Genomic DNA, 20,263 nt, shown 5'->3' on the forward strand with positions numbered 1-20,263 from the left:
AATCAAGTCTCAGAAATTTAAGAAGATTGAAATCATATCAACCATCATCTCTGATCATAATGGTATGAAAATAGAATCCAACTACAAGAAAAAACTGGAAAATCCACAAACACATGGAGGCTAAATAACATGCTACTAAACAATGAATGGGTTATTAATGAGATCAAGGAAGAAATCAAAAGATACCTAGAGAAAATGAAAATGAAAACACAATGACTCAAAATTTATGGGACACAATGAAAGCAGTCCTAAGAGGGAAATTTATAGCAATACAGGCCTACCTCAAGAAATAAGAAAAAGTTGAAATAAACAATCTAATCTTACAATTAAAAGGACTAGAAAAAGAACAGCAAACAAAGCCCAAAGTGAATAGAAGGAAGGAAATAATAAAGATCAGAGCAGAAATAAATGGAATAGAGTCTAGAAAAACAATACAAAAGATGAATGAAACCAAGAACTGGTTCTTTGAAAGGATAAACAAAATTTACAGACCCTTAGCCAGACTCATCAAGGAAAAAAAGAGAGAGGACTCAAATAAATAAAATCAGAAATGAAAGAGGAGAAATAACCACAGACTCCACAGAAATACAATGGATCATAAGAAAATACTATGAGCAATTATACGTCAACAAATTGGACAATATGAAAGAAATGGACACATTCCTAGAAACATACAATCTCCCAAGACTGAATCAAGAAGAAACAGAAAAATCTGAACCGACCAATTACCACCAATGAAATAGAATCAGTAATCAAAAACCTCCCAAAAAACAAAAGTCCTGGACCAGATGGCTTCATAGGTGAATTTTACCAAATATTCAAAGAAGAATTATCACCTATTCTCAAACTATTGCAAAAAATTCAAGAAGAGAGAAGGCTCCCTAACTCCTTTTATGAGGCCACCATTACCTTGATTTCAAAACCAGGCATAGACATTACAAAAAAAAGAAAACTATAGGCTGACATCTTTTATGAACATTGATGCAAAAATCCTCAACAAAATATTAGCAAACCAAATTCAGCAATACATTAAAAATATCATACACAATGATCAAGTTGAATTTATTCCTGGGATGCAAGGTTGGTTCGATATCCGCAAATCAATTAATGTGATACACTACATTAACAAATGGAAAGATAAAAACCATATGATCATATCAATAGATGCAGAAAAGGCATTTGACAAAATCTAGCACCCATTTATGATAAAAAAAAAAAAAACCTCAGCAGAGTGGGAATAGAGGGAACATACCTCAACATAATAAAGGCCACATATGACAAACCTACAGCTAACGTCATACTCAATGGGGAAAGGCTAAAAGAATTTTCCTTAAGATGAGGAAGAAGACAACATTGTATTGGAAGTCTTAGCCACAGCAATAAGACAAGAAAGAGAAATAAAAGGCATCCAAATTGGAAAGGAAGAAGTAAAACTCATTAGTTGCCAATGACATGATACTATACATAGAGAACCCTAAAGATTCCACCCAAAAACTGTTCCAACTGATCAATGAATTCAGTAAAATAGCAGGTTACAAAATAAATATTCAGAAGTCAGTGGCATTTTTATACACCAATGATGAACTTTCAGAAAGAGAAATTAAGAAAACAATCCCATTTACAATAGCGTCGAAAACTATAAAATACCTGGGAATCAAATTAATCAAGAAGGTAGAAGACCTGTTTTCAGAAAATTATAAGTCATTGAAAAAAGAAATTGAAGAAGATACAAATAAATGGAAGCATATACCGTGCACAGGGGTAGGAAGAATCAACATCATTCAAATGACCATACCACCCAAAGCAATCTATAGATTCAGTGCAATCCCTATCAAAATACCAATGGCATTTTTCAGAGAGCTAAAACAAATAATCCTAAAATTTATATGGAACCATAAAAAAAAAAAACCCTGAATAGCCATGGCAATCTTGATAAAGAAGAACAAAGTTGGAGGTATCACACTACCTGATATCAAACTATACTATAAGCCTACAGTAATCAAAACAGCATGGTACTGGCATGAAAACAGATACATTGACCAATGGAACAGAATAGAAAGCCCAGAAATAAATCCACACCTTTACGTTCACTTAATATATGACAAAGGAGGTAAGATTATACAATTGAGTAAAGACAGTCTCTTCAACAAATGGTGTTGGGAAAATTGGAAAGATACATGCAAAAAAAAAAAAAAGAAGCTGGACCATCTTCTTACACCATATACAAGAATAGACTCAAAATGGATTAAAGATTTAAATGTAAGACCTGACACAATAAAACTTTTAGAAGAAAACATAGGCAGTAAACTCTCTGATATTACTAACAGGAATTTCTTTTCAGGTATATCTCCTCTGGCAAGGGAAACAAAAGAAAAAAACAAATGGGACTACATCAAACTTAAAAGTTTTTGTACAGCAAAGGAAACCATCAACAAAACAAAAAGACAACAAACTGTTTGGGAGAAGATATTCGCTGATGATACATCTAATAAGAGGTTAATATCCAAAATTTATAAGGAACTCATACAACTCAACAACAAAAAATCAAACAGTCCAATTAAAAAATGGGCAGAAGACCTGAACAGATACTTCTCCAAAGAGGAAATACAGATGGCTAACAGACATATGAAAAGATGCCCAAAGTTGCTAATCGTCAGAGAAATGAAAATTAAAACCAACCTGTCAGAATGGCTATCATCAATAAATCAAAACACAGCAGATGTTTGCAAGGATGCAGAGAAAAGGGAATCCTCATACATTGTTGGTGGGATTGCAAATTGGTACAGTTGCTATGGAAAACAGTATGGAGGTTTCTCAAAAAATTAAAAATGGATATACCTTTTAACCCAGCAGTTGCACTTCTGGGTATTTATCCAAAGAAAACCAAAACAATAATTTGTAAACATCTATGCACTCCAATATTCATGGCAGCACAATTTACAATAATCAAGATATGGAAACAAACTAAATGCCCATAACAGATGATTGGATAAAGAAATTATGGTTCATATATACAATGGAATATTACTCAACCATTAAAAAATGAAATCCTGCCATTTGCAATGACATGGATGGACCTAGAAGTTATTATGCTGCGTGAAATAAGTCAGAGAAAGATAAATATCATGTGATTTCACTTATATTTGATACCTAAGGAACAAAAAGAACAAACAAAAACAGACTCACAAGTATAGTGGACAATTTGGTGACAGACAGAGGGGAGGGGGGTTGGAAGGCTGGGAGAATGGGGCGAATGGTTAAAGAAGTACAGATTAGTAGTTGATAGTTGGACACGGGGAGCATGGCAGAGGGAATGCAGTTAGCATTAACATGATGGCTAAGTGGAGGGCCAGGGGAGGGAGGGAGCAATTTGAGGGATTGTTTTATGAACATTATAGATGTCTAACCAATATACTGTATACTTGAAACTAATTTAAATAAATAAATTTATATAAAAAAGAGTCAAATGTTCATATTTCATTCCTTTTATTTTCAATGTACAAAACTGATACCATGCTTATTACTCAGAGAAGAGGTGAAGGTAACAATAAGTCAGATTGTACTGATTATGTTTTATCTGTGTTGGCACAGTTTATATAATATTTAAGAAAACAATCATCTGGAAGGAATTGCCTCACGTCAACACAGCTAAGTGTTCTGGGAAACCAATAAAGAAAATGGTTAAAACAAATCCCCCCAAAACAGAATACAATATACTCTATAGTCAACACAGGCTTGCTAACTGCTGAAGAGGAGTGTGTTAGATTTTAATGAGGTTTTAAAAATGTATTACAAAAGCATACCAAGCTACCTGTAAAAGAGCAATTGGATGGACATTTTAATGGAAAGTCTCTAATAGCCTCAAAACGCAAAGGAACCGACACACTGCAGCTTCAATTTGCCTCATTGCACACATCTGTATGACATTTGGAATAAACAGGGACTTCTGAGAAATTGGGACAGGGGATTTACCTTTTTGTTCCTGGAGTCAAAAGCAAAATTCACACCTCCTTACTCATCCACCCTTCTATCCCTGGCCTGGGAGAAAGGGCTGTGGTTCTTATTTCCCTTTATGGGCCTGGCTCCATTTGGTGCATCCTCTACTCTACTCTGGACCAGGCCAAGTTGTAGGTCTCTGGCTGAAGAGGGAGCTGGCAAGGAGAAAGTGATTTGTCTAGGACCATATGAAGTTAAAGAGCCCCTCTTGGCTGCTGGCCTTTAAGCCTACCTAAGCAATATGGGACCCAGTCATCCTCACTTTCAAAGAAGTCAAAGTTCACCCTGGGCTACTGACTGGCACCTCATTTCAGCTCTGTTGCCTGCCTAGACATAGTGGGCCTCCTTGAAGAATGAGGGCTTGTTCTAAGCAGACTTGATTCTTCCATGAATGCTTAGCCAGAGAATCTTTTTAAATGTGGAAACACTGGGTTCTGATTGAAGCCAAATAATGTGTGGTGACCTCTGGACACAAAAAAATGATGTATCAGCTATTATGAAGAGCCTTCTGATCAAGACAGTGAAGAAAGCTAGCAATCTAAGAAAGTAGTGGCCCAGCAGGTCTTTCTGAGGTAGCCATGAATAGTCATGCAAACGGTAGCACCAGGTTGACTGAAATGCAATGACAGATCTCAGCAGGGTGGGATTACTCATTGGGTAACAAGTGTCCAGCAGTTCAGCCCAAATGAGACTCCAATGTATAATTTGACAGATGAGCAAAAGGGCTTAGGCCTTCCTTCTTCAGATGGTTTGGGTTTGCGATGTGATTGTTGTATGGGGGAGGGAAGGGCTAGGGACAGAGTGGGAGGTGCCACCCTACAGGCTTTTCATACACACCTGGCAGCGGCTGACCCGAGTGTGAAGCTGCCCAGCTTTCAGTGTTTCAGGCACAGGTTCCTCCCCAAACTGCTGTCTCTCCTCCACTGTCGTCAACCAGAAACTGTACTTGTTGGCAAAGTAGTGGCAGGTGCCCCGGGCACCATTGCACTCAATAAAAGGAGTGGTGCGAAAATCCTCTAGGCAGGAGCCAGGTGAAACCAAGGACTGGCCTCCACCCTCGGTGCCAGCGGCCGTGTGCTGAAACGGACAGGGGTGAGGTATGAGCTGTGCCCGTGGTACATGATGGATGCTCTGCTGCTCCAGGAGGAATGTGTGCTTCCTTCCTAACCTCAGGCCCCTTGACTTGGCCCCAGAATCTAGCTAGCAGACCAAAGGCTATATTTTAGGACCTAGACAGCTCATCCTTCCTTGTAGTACCCTCAGGGTCAGAAGGGCTCTACCAAGCTCCCTTGTGCCCCCCATCCTACTACACATGAGCAGTGGCCACATCTCAGCCAGGGGTTCCCAAACTGCTGTTGCCCCTCTGAGTTCCAAGGTGTGCTAGGTGCCGCATCCCCCAAAGTCCATGGACAAATAAGTGAGAGAAAGGCTGAATTAAGGAAAATTCAGTAGGTTTCAGAATATAGTTCTCAGAATCCTTCATCTGCTCTAAGCCTCTGGTGGTCTACATCAAGAAGGGGAAGAGCGTGCAATACTGCACAAAGTGGTTAAGCCATGTGCCCCTCCCTCCCCATATCTATTAATAGCTGCTACTCTGAAGTTACCTTCATTAGAATTTATATTTTCAGTCTGTACCACACCCTTTAGGGCGACATGTGGAGTTTGTTATCTGTCAAGAATAAGTAGGGCTCAGATTTGGCCTAATGTCCTGGCCCTCACTTCAGTGGGCTCCATCAGCAATCAATTTTCAGGATTTCCTCATCAGTGCCACTTATGACCTGATAGTTTCTGTTCATCGTATCTATAGACAGCAGCCCCCTCTCTCTACTTCTATCCTTTCTCCCTTCACCTTAGCTGAGTTATTATCTGGACCACAGGAAGTCGGGGAGAGGCCTCATCCATACCTGGTCAGCAAATGGCCAATGGGACAAATGCCCAAGTTGGATTCCTAGAGATACCTCACTATGTAGAACTGTGAATAAATGAATCGTCAAAGTTTTCCTCATTTTGGTCCTCAGGTAGAAAACTTTCTAGCACAAACAATGCATTACCCTGCCTTACTAAATGGCAGATACTGTATTTTATACTTTGCAGATGACCCAGGCTTGTCGTGAACGATGGTTTTTGCATTGGGAGATTATGCATGGGGCCCTGTACCAAGAGACACAGCTCATATAGTTCTTGGGTGGCCTTTGAATCATTTTCTCCCTTTTTTCTCTTTTAGTAGGCATGTCTCACTGCTTCAAGATGGCATTACTAGACAGTCCAAAACCCACCCTTACATGTTTTCAGGAAAATACAGATATTCTAGTATGTTAGAATTTTGTGTAAAGTAAGAGTAAAGAGATTCTAAGTAGGGGTTTAAGAGCACTCCCATGAGCAAAGCATGTGAAATTTCATGCATAGCTTCTGAACCATTCCTTGTGGGAGCCCAGCAGCCTTTTCTCCTTATTTCCTTGTCTGGGTGGTAGACAGGACAGAATGATAGGGTGCTTATTACATTGGTACAAACTGCCCAATTCACAGAGAGAGCAAAAAAGGAAATACCCAAGGTAGATATAACAATGTGAGGACAACTGTGGCTATGGTAATTCTTTCAAGACTCTTTCACCCCTGGCAATTCAGCAAAAGCTCTCTGGTTAGGCAGGTACTTCAGTGGGTGCCACATGGGTTTTTCCCCAGAAGTTATCTTGCCCTAAACCTGACATTTCACTCATTTAATGTCCCCAGTTATTTGTGGAATGTCATATGAGGGACTTGATGCTGCCTTGGGCTTACAGATGTTCTCAGCCTTTTCTTAGCAAGGTGCACAGCCTGGTCGGTCATTGCTTTCCTACCGAGATGGCAAGGCAACAGAAATCCCAGTAAGGACATGGAAGCAGCATGTTCTCAACTGAGCTTTTCAGGAGGAGGTGACAGCAGATAGGGAGACCTGGGAGGGTGGGCAGAAGGGAGGGAGTGTCATATCTAGCCTGACCAGTGAGAATGTGTCTTGTCCCTGAGTGCGGCAAACTGTCCATCCAGATAGGATGTTTCCTCCTTCCCTTGCTTGTGGCATAACTGAAACATGCAGAGAGATGTCAGGCCCTTTGCTGGTGATTCATAGATAGTCTTACCCCTCAACCACAGGGTGAAAACTGTTCCTTTTTACTCATGCCCGTAATTAGTTGTCATTCATGCTGAACTGGGCTCTCTGGTCTTTAGCATTTTTCTCCCTTTCAAACTCTGTGGTTTCTACCGTGTCCCTTGAGCCTGGGGACTAGTCTGGGGGACGCTCCCAGAGCTCTCTGCCCTCTGCCTCTACACTGGGGTTTGGGGAAGTACAAGGCCTTACCATGAGGAAGGAGTACCCGATCCAGAGGCTGTGCCAGCCCAGGGGGCACTGCGGGATGGTGATGTCCTGGCTGTGCACAGCAATGGCTTGTGAGGGAGCTTCACACACTGAGCAGCGGCTGATGTACTGGGGGATCTGTGTCTGGCCAATAGGCATCATGGGGATGGGGGCGGTGGTGGAGAGCCAGTAGGATTTATCATTGCGCCTGGCATAGTGGCACACTTCGTTGATGTTGCAGTAGATGAAGGGCATGGTGCTGAATCGGGGCAAGCAGGAGCCAGCAAACCCTGGAAGGAGAGAAAGTGTGCAGAGTCAGAGCTGGGACTATGCCCAGGGCAACTAGAACTGGACTGGATGGTGGTTTGGGTTTATATTCAACCACTTTTACGAGAACACCAATGCCTCTCCTTACCATCCTGGAACACTGTACACACATTGATGTGTGTTTATTAAATCCTATTTTCAATGCACCAGGGATGTTTGATAATGAAAATAATCTTTTCGTAGACTGAATAATTACTCCCTAATTAATCTGCTTTGCAAAACCACCATTTAATAGTGAGTCTGCGTCTCAGAGTTAGCACACCTGTAGACAATACAATTCTTGAGTAATTATCCTTGCCCTACAGGTCATATCATTATTACTACTACTAATCACTAACAGTTAATAGGTGCTTAATATATGCCAAACATTGTTCTAAGCTTTTTACATTTGGTTATTCATATAATCCTTCTGTCACTTTGAGATAGGTACTAGATTAGCTTTGTTCCATTAAGAAGAAAGCAGAAGCTTAGAGAGATTGAATAACTTCTTCCTGGGTACATGGTTAGCATTGGAAGCCAGATCTGCCTGACTCCAGAGCTGGAGTGCTCATGACCCACTACCCAACAACAGTGGGCCCACAAAGAGCTGGGAGGAGTGAAATCAGTGGCTCTTGGTCTTTGTGAGGACAGATGGCCAGGGCTGGCTGTCAGAATCAGTACCTACCCAAGTCCTGATTGTGGGCTTTCTCCTGCCCCTCCACGAACAGCAAGCTGTAACCCACCCACAGCTGGGTCATCCCCGCAGGGCACAGAGGCACCTGTTGTGACTGGCTGTGCTTCACCAAGGTGTAGCCCACTCTCACGCTCTGTCCAGGCAATCCAGCCCTCCCGAAGGGACCCTGTTTCCCTGGAGGTCCTGAGAGGGAAAGAGCAGAAAGGGTGTGAACCAGGTGCAGCCAATAATAACAGCAGTTACTCACTTTGTGCCAAGCATCAAGCAGGGCATGTTATGTACACCTGTTAACTAGATCCTCAAAACAATATCATCACCCCAATTTGTAGATGAGGAAACTGTGGCTCAGAAGTCTCACAGCTAGTAAATGGTAGAGCTAGAACACCAACTCAAATGTACAGCAGTTCCCCCTTATCTGGGGTTTCACTTTCTGCAATTTCAGTTACCCATGGTTAACCACAGTCTGAAAATATTCATTGGAAAATTTCACAAATAAACAATTCACAATTTTCAAATTGCATGCTGTTCTGAGTATCATGATGAAATCTTGCACCAACTGCTCCATCCTGCCCAAGATGTGAATCATCCCTTTGTCCAGCATCTCCATGCTGTGTATGCTCCCTACCCATTAGTCACTTAGCCCTTTCGTTTATCAGATCAACTGTCTAGGTATCACAGTGCTTGTATTCAAGTAATCCTTATTTTGCTTAATAATGGGCCCGAAGCCATTCATATACCTTTTATTACAGTATTTTGTTATAATTGTTCTATTTCATTATTAGTTATTATTGTTAATCTCTTACTGTGGCCTAATTTATAAATTTAACTTTGTCATAGGTACATATGCATAGGGAAAAACAGCATATATAGAATTGAGTACTATCTTCAGTTTTAAGCATCCACCGTAGGCATCAGAATGTCTCCCCCACGGATAATGGGGGACTACTGTATCCAGTTATAGAGTCACCATTTTAAAAAGCATGCTATCTGGCTTTTCTCCCATAGTCGCCTGACTTTGGGTCTATATGGGGATGGGGGAGCAGAAGGGGGGAATTCTTGGGCTGGCCTTGCAGACTCTCATAAGAAATAACCTGCAGAATTAGAGGCAGCAAAAGTAGAGTTAGGTTAGCAGGGCAAAACTGCATCCTCCTCTCCTGCCCATGGTGGATGATCACAGTACTTTCCCACTGAGCCTCAGAACTGTACTCTACTCAGGACAACTGATTTGACATCTTTGATATTTAAAATGGGAGGTAAGGGTAAGTAGCAGAACAGCCATATCTGATCTCAATTTTCTTATCCCTTGAACCACTTGCCTCCCATCCATGGCAGAAACCCTGAGTAGAAAAGTGGAAGTGCAGGGCAGGGGCCATGCTATAGAATAAAATTATAGCACTTCAGATCTAGAAGAGAATCCAGAAAATAGATTTGGAGCAGTACTTTTTCTTCAGGAATATAGGGCTCTAATTCTTCACAGGCTCAGAGGTGGTGGGGGTGGGGGCGGGGGAGCAAATGAATCCGAGCCCAATTTTCCAGCCTCCTGGTAGCGTCAAGTTTTACTATCAGGTTTCTTAATTCTCAGATTTGAGATTTTGAATCACCCCAGAGCCTCAAACCCTCACAAAAGCCCTCTGCCCCCTAGTGCCAACATCACCAGACCTTCAAATCCTGGAGGGCCTTGCAGTCCAGGGAGACCAGGATCACCAAGAGCCCCCGGCGGGCCGGGGAGCCCATTGGGGCCATCTTTGCCAGGGATGCCAGGAACACCTTTGGAGCCTGCAAAGAGAGAAGACCCACAACTGGGTATTCAATGTGCAGGATCTGGAGGAGCCCTCCTTGGAGAAAGGGGACTCACTAGGAGAGGGCACACTGAGATCAAGCCCCAGCCTCCTGGGCTAGTCCTTAGTTCATGTTGGGGTATCTGGGCCCTCGGATTGCACTCTGTGCCCTTCTGAGCCCCTTCAGTCATTTCTTCCTTCCTTCCTCTTATCTTCCCAGCCATGCTTGGAAGAATACAGGGCTACTGCTAGCATCCCATGTCAGAAATGAGGACACAGAGGCCCAGAGAAACTGCTAGCTTATTCCAGTTGGCGAAACACTAGGATTACAAGCCCGGTTTCCTGTCCCCCAGCCTTTGGATTTCTCTATTGATCTTCATCCTCCACCACTCTCCCTCCTCTCAGCAGCACATTAGTTCAGGACAAGCTATCTGGAGTAGCTGCTATGCTCTGCCCACACATTCTCTAAAGCCAAGTATAACTGCTGGCCCTGTTGGCCCTTCCTCTTGACAAGAAGCTTGGCAGCTTTGTGAGGAGCAGAGAAAAGGCTTTAAGAAACTGCCCCCTTGGAGCTGGGCTTCCCAGGCAGTTGCTTCTGCCTCTCAGCTAAAGCTGTCTCAGCTCCCTGAGAAGTCCCCTTTCTCTGTTGCTGTCCTCACCTTGTAGGCCTACAGGGCCTTGAACTCCAGGGTCCCCCCTGAAACCAGGAATGCCATCAATGCCTGGTAGACCCATCGATCCAAGAGGAGCCTGGATGGCTTCTGCAATTGGTGTTTGGCCAGGTGCACCCTGGGGGCCAGTAAAGCCTGTGGGCAGGTCGGGGAGGGGGAATGGAAATGTCAGGTGGAGGCAGCCAGAGTCCTGGAAGCCTTTCTTTCCACCTCACAATCACCAGCTTTCTCCCCTTCCTGTTTTCCCCCACAGTTCCCACTGTATACTGCCAGGACAGCTCTCGCCATGCTTTATACAATGTCTGCATTACCCATCTATCTCTCCAGTGGATTAGTATCTCCTTGAGGGCAGGAGCTGAGTTTTATTCATCTTGTCTTCTCAGGGCCCAACACAGGACCTGGTATATAGTAGGCAAGTCAGAAAATGTTTGTTGTAAATTTAGTAGGCTGGTTTACTCATTCACTGTTCAGAACACAGTGCCAAAGAGGCCAAGGGGATGCCTCCAACCCCAGCCATTCAGTTGATATCACAGCCTAAGACCCGAAAACCAGCTAGCTGGCTTACTATTAGACGCCAAACAAGTCAATTTGCTTACTAATTTATTGAACAAATATTTCTTCAGAGCCTACTATGTGCTAGGCCCTGGTAGATCGAGGGCTAGAGCAGTGAATAAGAGACCTTTGTGGAGATTATGGTCTGGTGATAAAGATAAAAAATGCATAACCTGATGAATACCATTAATCTTGCTGCAAATTGTGAGAAGTGCAAAGAAGGAAGTGACCAATGCAGCGACAGTGGAAGAGAGCAGAGGGGACTATGAGGTGGAGAGCCCACTTTAGAAAGAGTGATAAGTGGCTTCTTATAATCAGTGATGTTTAAGCTGAGACCATTAAAGCATTAGAAGGATCTGGGGCAGGGTTGGGGAGAGAATTCCAGAAAGCAAACTTAGCATGTTCAAAGTCCCTGGGGCCAGGTGTTTTGGAAAACTGAGAGAGGCCAGTGTGACAAGAGCACAGTAAGCTGCAAAGGGAAAAGGCTGCTGATGAAAATGAAGAGGGAAGCATCGCATAGGGCTTTGTGGCCATATTTAGTTTATTCCTATGCCATGGGAAGCAGTTGGATGATTTAAATTTTTATAAGATCTCTCTGACCACTGTGTGGAGAAATGATTGTTGAGGGAGGTGCACAATGGAAGCAAGGAGCCCAGTTAGCAGGTCACTGCAATGATTCATATGGAGAATGTTGATGGTTTTGACCTGGGTGGTAGCGGTAAAAGTGATGAGAGATGAGTTGATGCAAGACACATTTAGGAGACATAACTCTCAGGGCTAATGGATTGGATGTATGTGAGTGAGGGGGTTGGTGGTAAAGGATGGGAAGGATGGTTTTTCATTTCTGGATTGAGTGAATGGGTGAGTGGTGATCTGAGTGCAAACCCAGTGCCTACTAATGCTGAGGGGGGAGACCAGTGGCAGGATCCATGATGTCAAAGCAGCAGTGGCCTTCAGTCCTGGGAACTGATGGAGACATAGGTATCCTCAAGGTGGAGAAGCTTCCTCCCTGGAGGAGCTTGATCCAGCTGTTTCAGGCATCCAGGCTTTCTTGGTGTAGTTTGCAATGAATCCTGAAGGAATGTTACCCCTGCACCCCTCCCTCAAGCTCAGGATCAGCCTAGCATATGCTCTGAACTCACCTCTTGGCCCTGCCTTCCCCTTCATTCCGGGAAATCCTGGGTCTCCAGGTGCCCCAACCTTGCCTGGAGTCCCCATGAAGCCAGGCTCACCTCTCAGGCCTGCCAAAGTCCAAAGGAAAGCAAGTCAGGGACTGACGCAATGGTGCTGATGGTGGGGGCTGGAGACTAGGCAGAGGTGAGGGCAGGAAGAGCATTATCAATTGGCCTCTCTTCACAGGGCTATAGGAAGGATCCATGTCTGACTGTAGAGTGGAAAGGGCCCAACAGCCAGCCAAACAGTCATACCTTTCAGTCCTAGCTCTCCAGGGAGGCCAGAGAAACCTGGAATTCCTTGGCCTCCCTTAGGCCCTTTAGGGCCAGGAATTCCAGGAAAGCCAGGGTCTCCAGAGTCGCCTTGATCCGAGGATGGTCCAGGGGGACCTAGGGGACCTGGGGGACCTGGGCGGCCTACAGATGAGATGGGAAGAGAGATGAGGGCAGGTGAGTGGGGGAAGTGGCCACTGCTGAAAACCTCAGGACTGAAAGGAAGCCAAAGTCCATCCCCAGGGCAGAGAATGTTCCCTCACTGTCTGTGGGAGTCCCAGAGCCCAGACCTTCCCAAAACCCTTTCAGCAGAATGCTGCCCATTCCAGTTCCCCATGTCTCTGCTGGGGGTGGGGGGATGTGAGGCTGCGCAGGCCCATGCATGTCCAGCAGTAGGTGTGGGGCTGGATTTTATGTGGGACCTCCCAAACCCTGGACAAAAGGCGATGGCCAGCCCTCTTTTGGGCTTCCTGTCTTTACCTCGTTCTCCATCTAGGCCTGGTCGCCCAGGGTCACCAGGCTGTCCTGCTATGACTGAGGGCAAAGAGAGGGCTGGGGCACCGGGGGGACCAGCAGGGCCCTGGAGACCTGGGAAACCTGCAGAGAACAAATAAAAGGGGCTGCATGGACTTGGTGTGTCCAGAAGAAGGCCAGGCTCTCTCAGAGAAAATGGAAGTTCACACAGAGAAAATGGAAGCGGTTAAGTAGTTGCCAGACCAGTGAACAGCAGCAGAGGGCTCTTCTCCCTCCATTCTACCTTGGTAGCCTGCGGACAAATGTAGCTGACGGGGCTCAGAGACTCCCCCACCCAGCAGGTGCTGCATTTAATTGGGATAGAGCTTTGGAAAGTTCTAGCTCCCCAACCTCACTGCTAATAGAAATATTTCAGATTTCCCCCAAATCAGGAAGAAAAGGCATGACTGCAGCACCTGAAACTGAAGTTCCCCAAAATGTTTTTAAACCTACTATTCCTCTCACACATTTCATTAAGTTAGTTATGTCTGAAGCTGCTCAGAAAAGGTTACAGATGAAGATGGGGCACAGGCCCAACAAGTCCGAACAGACACCTGCTGGATCAGAATGGAGGCAACAAGGGTGCTGTGCCTCCCGATGTCTTCTAGGGCTAACTTCTGAGTCTAGAAAATACTTTTATAGGTAATTCATGTTATTAGCTAAAGGCTTGCTTAATTGCCTAGAGAACAAATGTCTCTGTATTAAATCCCTTCCCCTTTTTAGTCCAAAGAGGCTAGCCACTTATTAGAGTAGATATAGAATACCTGTTTGCTCACATTTTCATACTGCTTTACTTGTTTTCTGTTTATGGAATGATTTGTATTATAACATGTTCAAAACCCAAAATTTCAACTGATGATAGAAGATTTATTTAATATGCACACATGGAATCTGTAGATGGTAATCTTGATGGAAAAACATATCAGCCATACATACAAATGTAGTACATATTATACTTTTAGCATGGAAAAAATGTATTAATTTGGTATTTTAGAAGATATCCAAATGAAGAGAAATAGATTCAAACTGGTTGATAAAACCATTCTGGTGGTTGAGATTCTTATTTTTTGTTTGTGACAAAAAAATCTAAAAATATTAATATTGCATTTTATTTTTCTGACAAGAAAAGATGACTATATTAATATTGAATTTCTCATATTTAGGTAAAGAATAGTAAAGAAAGATGGTACATTGGATAATTCAGGTGTTTTTAATAACTTGTTAATTAATTGAATGATGATGAAATACAGAGAAGGAAAAAAATAAATTTCACAAAAAGTCTCCAATTATTACAGGTCCAGGAAAGAAATAAAATAAAAATACAAAGAAAAAACTAGTTGCAAAGGCACACGGTGTTACGTTTAATATTGTCAATTCTTTCTTGATGACCCTTTGGAGTATTTGTCTTTTTCGCAAAGATAAAAATCTGAAAAGAAAGATATATTGTTTTTTTTTCCCCCCGAAAAAAATATGTACTGAAATTATGCAAAATCACTAAATGAGACACTACATATAGTAGAGTAAGTGTGGGCAGCACAGATTATAAAAATTTCCATTTCAGTTTTTGGAGCCACCTCATTTTTTTAACTGTTTCTTGATTTTATAACTATACCAATTTACCATTAAACCTGAAATAAAGATACTACTGACCTCAAGTAGAAAAAAAAAAAAGAAAGCTTATGTATTTCTTTGATTAAGAATAAGACACTTTAAATGAGCACAGGAAAAGGCAAGGTGGCATATTTTTCCAACTCATTCCAGTGTCCAGAGACTTAAAAACCCTAGATAAAAAAATGCGGCCTCTATTTAGTGCAAATATGAAAACGAATGGTGTAATTTCCAGTTATTTAGGTAAAGGTAGTGTAGGGTCAAGGATTGTTCTAGGAAGTTTCCTTAGGTGTAAATCCTCATCTTATACTGATTTCTATGATCAAATCAGATATAAGTTTTCATGGGGGGAGGGTTTGCGATATTTGCTATATTCTTGTAAGATGAATTATTTTAATTAGATATTGAGAAGAGCAGAATATTTAGAAATTATGTGTAAAAATAATTCAGATACAATTAACATCTGTGCTAACCACCCAATTATTTAAGAAAAAAGAAGATACTATTACCTTTGTCTGCTCTTCACAGATTCCACCAACTTCCTTCCCTTTCAGAGGCAACCACTCCTGAATTTTGTGTTCATCATTCTCTTTTCATCAGTTTGGCCATGCTATTTGTATCCCTAAGCAATACATTGGTTGTTTTTGCTTATTTATAAACGTTTAGCGATGTAATCATACCAAATGTATTCCTCTGAAACTTGCTTTTTCCCCACCTTGGCATTATGTTCCTGAAATGTATCCATTTTGACATGTGCTGTTTATCGCATTTGTAATTGTGATTTTATTACCTCAGATAGCTAGAGGAAATTAATAATTTAATGACCAGACATTCACAGGCAAGATTTGAAAATAGAAAAGGCCATGCCCCCGTGCTTTTATCCAGGCCCCCTCTTCTCTATCTCCCACGAAGGGAGCTATACAATCTCCCTATAGGCTCAGAACCTGTTTGAGCCTTCATTCTGGAGAAGCCGTTGGCTTTCAGGAAAGAACAGGTTGGTCTAGACCAAAGGAAGGAATAAACACAGAGACAACAGATGCACCAGTATAAAATGCCCCAGGAAATGAATTAATGTATGAATATAGTTCCTGGAAAACATTTACACGTTATACAAACAGGCACATAAACAAATAAAATATGGTGGGACCTCAGGCCCCAGAACTATGAGGAACAGAAAATTTGCAAATTTGATTTCCCCAATTAACATGTAATGATATAATGACCAACATTTCTTGAGCACCTACTATGTGCCAGATGCTGTGCTAAGAGCTTTTATATACATTACCTCACTCTTCATTGGTTTCTCACCAAACTTCTGAGGTAGATTCTCTTATTGTGCCCATTGTGTGGAAGAGGACAACTAAGGTTTCGTTTGGGATTGAAAGGCAAGTAACTTCCTTGTTCAAGGTCGTATAGCTAGTAAGAGATAGAGCTGAAATTTGAATCCATTGGTCTGACTGCAGAGCCCATACTCCTAGCCATGATGCTACACCAAATTCACTTCCTATTTTATACTGAGTAGGATATATATGAGTCTTCAGAACATTCCTAAGGAGAGTTAAAGAATCAGAATTTATTCTCACTATTTGAGAGATATGGAAAGGGAGGCTCAAGAAGTTACTTCAAACAATGTGATGAGCCAGGGGCTGAGATTAGAGTGAAACCTGGTCTAATAAACCCACCAAGTTTAATTGAATACCTGCTGTGTGCCTATCCTAGGGAGACATTTATTCCCTTAGTCTTGGACTCCTTCCAGCAGCCACACTATCTTTCCAGGGCCCTGGGAGTGCCATCTACACTAGATGCCAATGAACTTTGACAAAGTTCTTGCTAAGGGGACAAGCCCTGTCCCTCAGGACCATTAAACCCAGGTTCTTGCTGAGTGTGCAAGAGAAGCCTGGAGTTTGAATAAGGGAGGGCAAGGAGGAATCTGGAGGCTAGAGGGGACTTTCTTAACTGCTCCCTGACACCCCTTCACAGGAAAGCTCTAAGCATGACCTACCCTCTCTTTCTCAGCAGTCAGTTTCACTGACTTCTGAGACTCCCAGAGATGTGAAGACATGCACAGCTCAACTCTGTGAGCTGCATGACCCTGATGAACCCCAACTCTGGCTCCCCAGTCAGGCCTTACTCAGCTTCCACAAGACATGGCTTGGGCTTACTTACCTCGGCCACCTTTTGGCCCTTTTATGCCTGGCTTCCCTGGGGCTCCAGTGCTAATTCCCAGAGAACCTTTTTCGCCTTTGGGACCAGGCAGGCCAGCTGGCCCTGGCACACCGATTATACTAGGTCCTAGGAGGAGATGCAGAGAGAGGGGACAGAACTCAGTAGAGGTGAGGCCCTCATACCTAGCTCACTTGCTTGGGGGATGCCTGAAAAAAAAAAAACAGGAAGGAGAGCTCATTTGGGTAGAAGGACAAACCCTATCCTCCTTCTTCCCTACATCAAGGCATCCCAAATACGGGGCTCACAAGAAGATCTATAATTCCAAGGAAATGGGATACACCATGGTCAAGAGCTCATGGCCAGCTACTGCCAGGCTTCTGGAAGAGCTGGACCTCTCCTCCTTGCCCTCGAAGGTCTTCCTTACCTGGAGTTCCATGGGTGCCCTTGGTTCCTGGAAGCCCATTTAATCCATGCAAACCAAGAACTCCAGGATAACCTGAAGGGAGAGAATATCAGAAATGGCTCCAGCAGCTCTAAATCATGAAGGGTTGGCAAAGGGTCTTGTCTCCAAGAGAATTTCCAAGTCCTCATTTTAAAGGTCACAGTTTTTCTTGAGGCATTACTTAGTGCTCTTAGGAAGACTGGACCATCCCTAGCCTACATCCTACACCATAGGTTTTCCTGACTTTTATTAGAAAACAATATAGCTTTAAGAGCAGGTGGTAGATAATTAGATTTCTTCAAAAAGAACTCAGAGTGGTAATGCCAATACCTTGAGTTGCCAGCTCCCAGAGATTCGCTGCCCAATCTCTAAGTCAGTGAAAGGCTATGTATGCCAGAGCAATGACCATCCTTGATAACTCTTGTCTCCACAGACTCCATATTCTCCTCTTCCCATTCATGTTTGCTCACCTTTCTTCCTCTTTATTCTCCTTTCCCATTATCCCTCATGTGGCCTGGTCAACGACTCTCTCGAATATGGTTTAACCCCAGCTAATGTTTCCTAGTATAAAGTAGTTGCTGTCCGTTTTTGAGGGAAGAACCGTTTTCCCCACTGCCTTCTTCCAAATATACATACCTTTGGTTCCTATTAGACCAGGAAGTCCCAGGGGCCCAGGTGTCCCTGGGTGGCCCGGAGAACCAGGAAGCCCTGGGTTTCCTCTCATGCCTGCAATCCCAGGAAATCCTACAAGTGAAACCAAGGCAGAAGCTCAGAATGGGTCATGGCTTGAAGGTAATAGTGTTTTTCAGAATAAAGTTTTCATGTGGCATGGTACCTGGGGAGCCAGGAATTCCAACATCTCCAGAAATACCAACTTTCCCATCATCACCTTTAATTCCGGGGAAACCTATGTCACCAACAAGTCCAGCTTTCCCTTTAATACCTACAAAATCAAGAAAAATGTTGAGTGATCAGGTCACATTTTGGGCAGTGTGTTCTTCCTTTAGAAAGAGCAGGAAGGTGAAGGCACTTGGACTGTTAAGAGAGCTAGATACAATGAAGAAACTATGAAGAAAAGATTGTGGCAACTGTTTTCACATTTGGAAGGCAAAACTCAATTGAAAAGTAAGTAAACTTATTCTGAGTGCCCTCGGAAGTAGGAGTAATCAGTGGAAATGTCTGAGAAGCTGTTTAGATAACTATAAACTACAGAGGCAGTCACCATTATCCCAAAGGTCTTAGACTTATCCCATAAGTCTATGAGTATTCAAAAAAGAGTAGGCTGGTGCTTGGGGAAAACTGCAGGTTGCTTGTGAGTGGATACATGTGAGGTAGGAATTTTTCTGCACTGGACAGAAGTTGCAGAATTTGGAGTTGACTTCTAAAATCCCTTCCAATCTTCAGTTTTGAGGAGTCTGTGAGACGCGTGACACAAAAGGACAGCAGCCTTACCTTCCAAGCCAGGATCCCCAAGTTGTCCCTTGGGTCCTGGGCTACCAGAAAGTCCAAGTGTCTGGCCTTGATCTCCTGGAGATATCAAGACATTGTTAAAGTGGTCAGGAGAAGCTACAGCTTATTTAGTAGAAAGGAGATCTTTTGAAGGTAAAATCTTTTCAAATTCCATATAGCCAGAGGAGCTCCTTGACAAAATCAGCCATTGGGTAAAAGATGACCAGTCACAAACAAAGGGCTGAGATGCTACCAGGCTACTGGTATGAGATGCTGCTCCATGCAGCTTATCTCAATTGGGAAAACGCATCACTAGGCTCAGTATGGGCAGAGAAGATAATAGAAAGGGCCCAAAAACATCACAACAATGGAACAATGATGACAGCAAGGATGGGAAATTTTCCTGCCCAGTGGGCTGGGTTCAGCAGGGGAAGATACTGTCTAGAACTGAGGTCCTCCTTTGCTGCTGAATCTGGAAGGCAGGTGGGGGTGAAACCACTGTGTGTCGCATGTCTTTGAGGAACAAAGACTGCAAAGGGGGTTGGCCAAAGGGGAAACGTAAATCAACTCACTTTCTCCTAAACACAGTCCCCCCGCCCCCCGCCACCAGGAGAGCCCTGTGTTTGCTAGAAATTCACTTTGCTATGGCAAAACACATTAAAAGAGGAAATCCTCCTTACCTTTTGAACCTGGGAGGCCAGATGCTCCAGGGAGCCCAGGAGCTCCGCTGAGACCCTGCGAACCCTTCAAAGCAATATGGAAATCATTATATCTGCCTAGAGCTCAGGGCCTCCCACCTTCACACTCCCTTCTTCTCCCTGAGCCATTGCCTTAGAGAAGTCTTTCGTGTACTCTGCGGCAGAAGTGGACTGGGAGTTGAGGTAACTGACATCCTGCTGAGGGGAAGGTGATGAGCAAACGGCAGAAATGCATACTTAGGTTTTTTAGAGGAGGGATTTGATCTGCAGATTAATCTTGGTCTTGTCATTCATAACTTTCTAATGCCTATCAAAATTGGAATCTTGGGAAATCAAAGTGTGGCTGTTCTGTTAAATCTCTTAGAAAATATAAAAAACGACAGTCAGGCCAGTCACTTAGTGTGCTCTGCAGATGGTTGGGTACCACCATCCATGCCAAAGCTCTGGAGTCATTATGCACAAAAAGAAGTGTTGCTTCACCATGCAGGGCTAGTCCTCTGGTGCAGGTTCAGCAGGCAACACAACGTTCTTTTGCCACCAGGTAGCAGGTGTATGTGTGCAGGTACCAGAGTCTGAATTTGGGCCAATGCCATCATTTTCACAGGAAAAATTGT

At 43.3% G+C, this 20,263-nt stretch overlaps 1 protein-coding gene across 1 annotated transcript in view; it reads right to left on the reverse strand.

Annotated features, from left to right (window-relative positions):
* Positions 1 to 3,469: 3,469 nt before the first annotated feature.
* The window catches only part of COL4A6 (collagen type IV alpha 6 chain), a 303,150-nt gene continuing 286,356 nt past the window's right edge, over positions 3,470 to 20,263 (reverse strand). The window contains exons 31-44 of the mRNA XM_023534147.1: positions 19,632 to 19,695; positions 18,955 to 19,029; positions 18,338 to 18,445; positions 18,139 to 18,246; positions 17,485 to 17,556; positions 17,061 to 17,186; positions 13,254 to 13,370; positions 12,756 to 12,917; positions 12,471 to 12,569; positions 10,765 to 10,911; positions 9,987 to 10,103; positions 8,319 to 8,510; positions 7,331 to 7,617; positions 3,470 to 5,073 (exon numbers count right to left, since the gene is read on the reverse strand). Coding sequence (XP_023389915.1) covers positions 4,813 to 5,073; positions 7,331 to 7,617; positions 8,319 to 8,510; positions 9,987 to 10,103; positions 10,765 to 10,911; positions 12,471 to 12,569; positions 12,756 to 12,917; positions 13,254 to 13,370; positions 17,061 to 17,186; positions 17,485 to 17,556; positions 18,139 to 18,246; positions 18,338 to 18,445; positions 18,955 to 19,029; positions 19,632 to 19,695 — 1,935 coding nt within the window. The 3' untranslated portion in view covers positions 3,470 to 4,812. The remainder of the gene's footprint in view (positions 5,074 to 7,330; positions 7,618 to 8,318; positions 8,511 to 9,986; positions 10,104 to 10,764; positions 10,912 to 12,470; positions 12,570 to 12,755; positions 12,918 to 13,253; positions 13,371 to 17,060; positions 17,187 to 17,484; positions 17,557 to 18,138; positions 18,247 to 18,337; positions 18,446 to 18,954; positions 19,030 to 19,631; positions 19,696 to 20,263) is intronic.

This window comes from Pteropus vampyrus, unplaced genomic scaffold, assembly GCF_000151845.1.
Source record: "Pteropus vampyrus isolate Shadow unplaced genomic scaffold, Pvam_2.0 Scaffold120, whole genome shotgun sequence".
In the NCBI taxonomy this organism is placed as follows: Eukaryota; Metazoa; Chordata; class Mammalia; order Chiroptera; family Pteropodidae; genus Pteropus; species Pteropus vampyrus.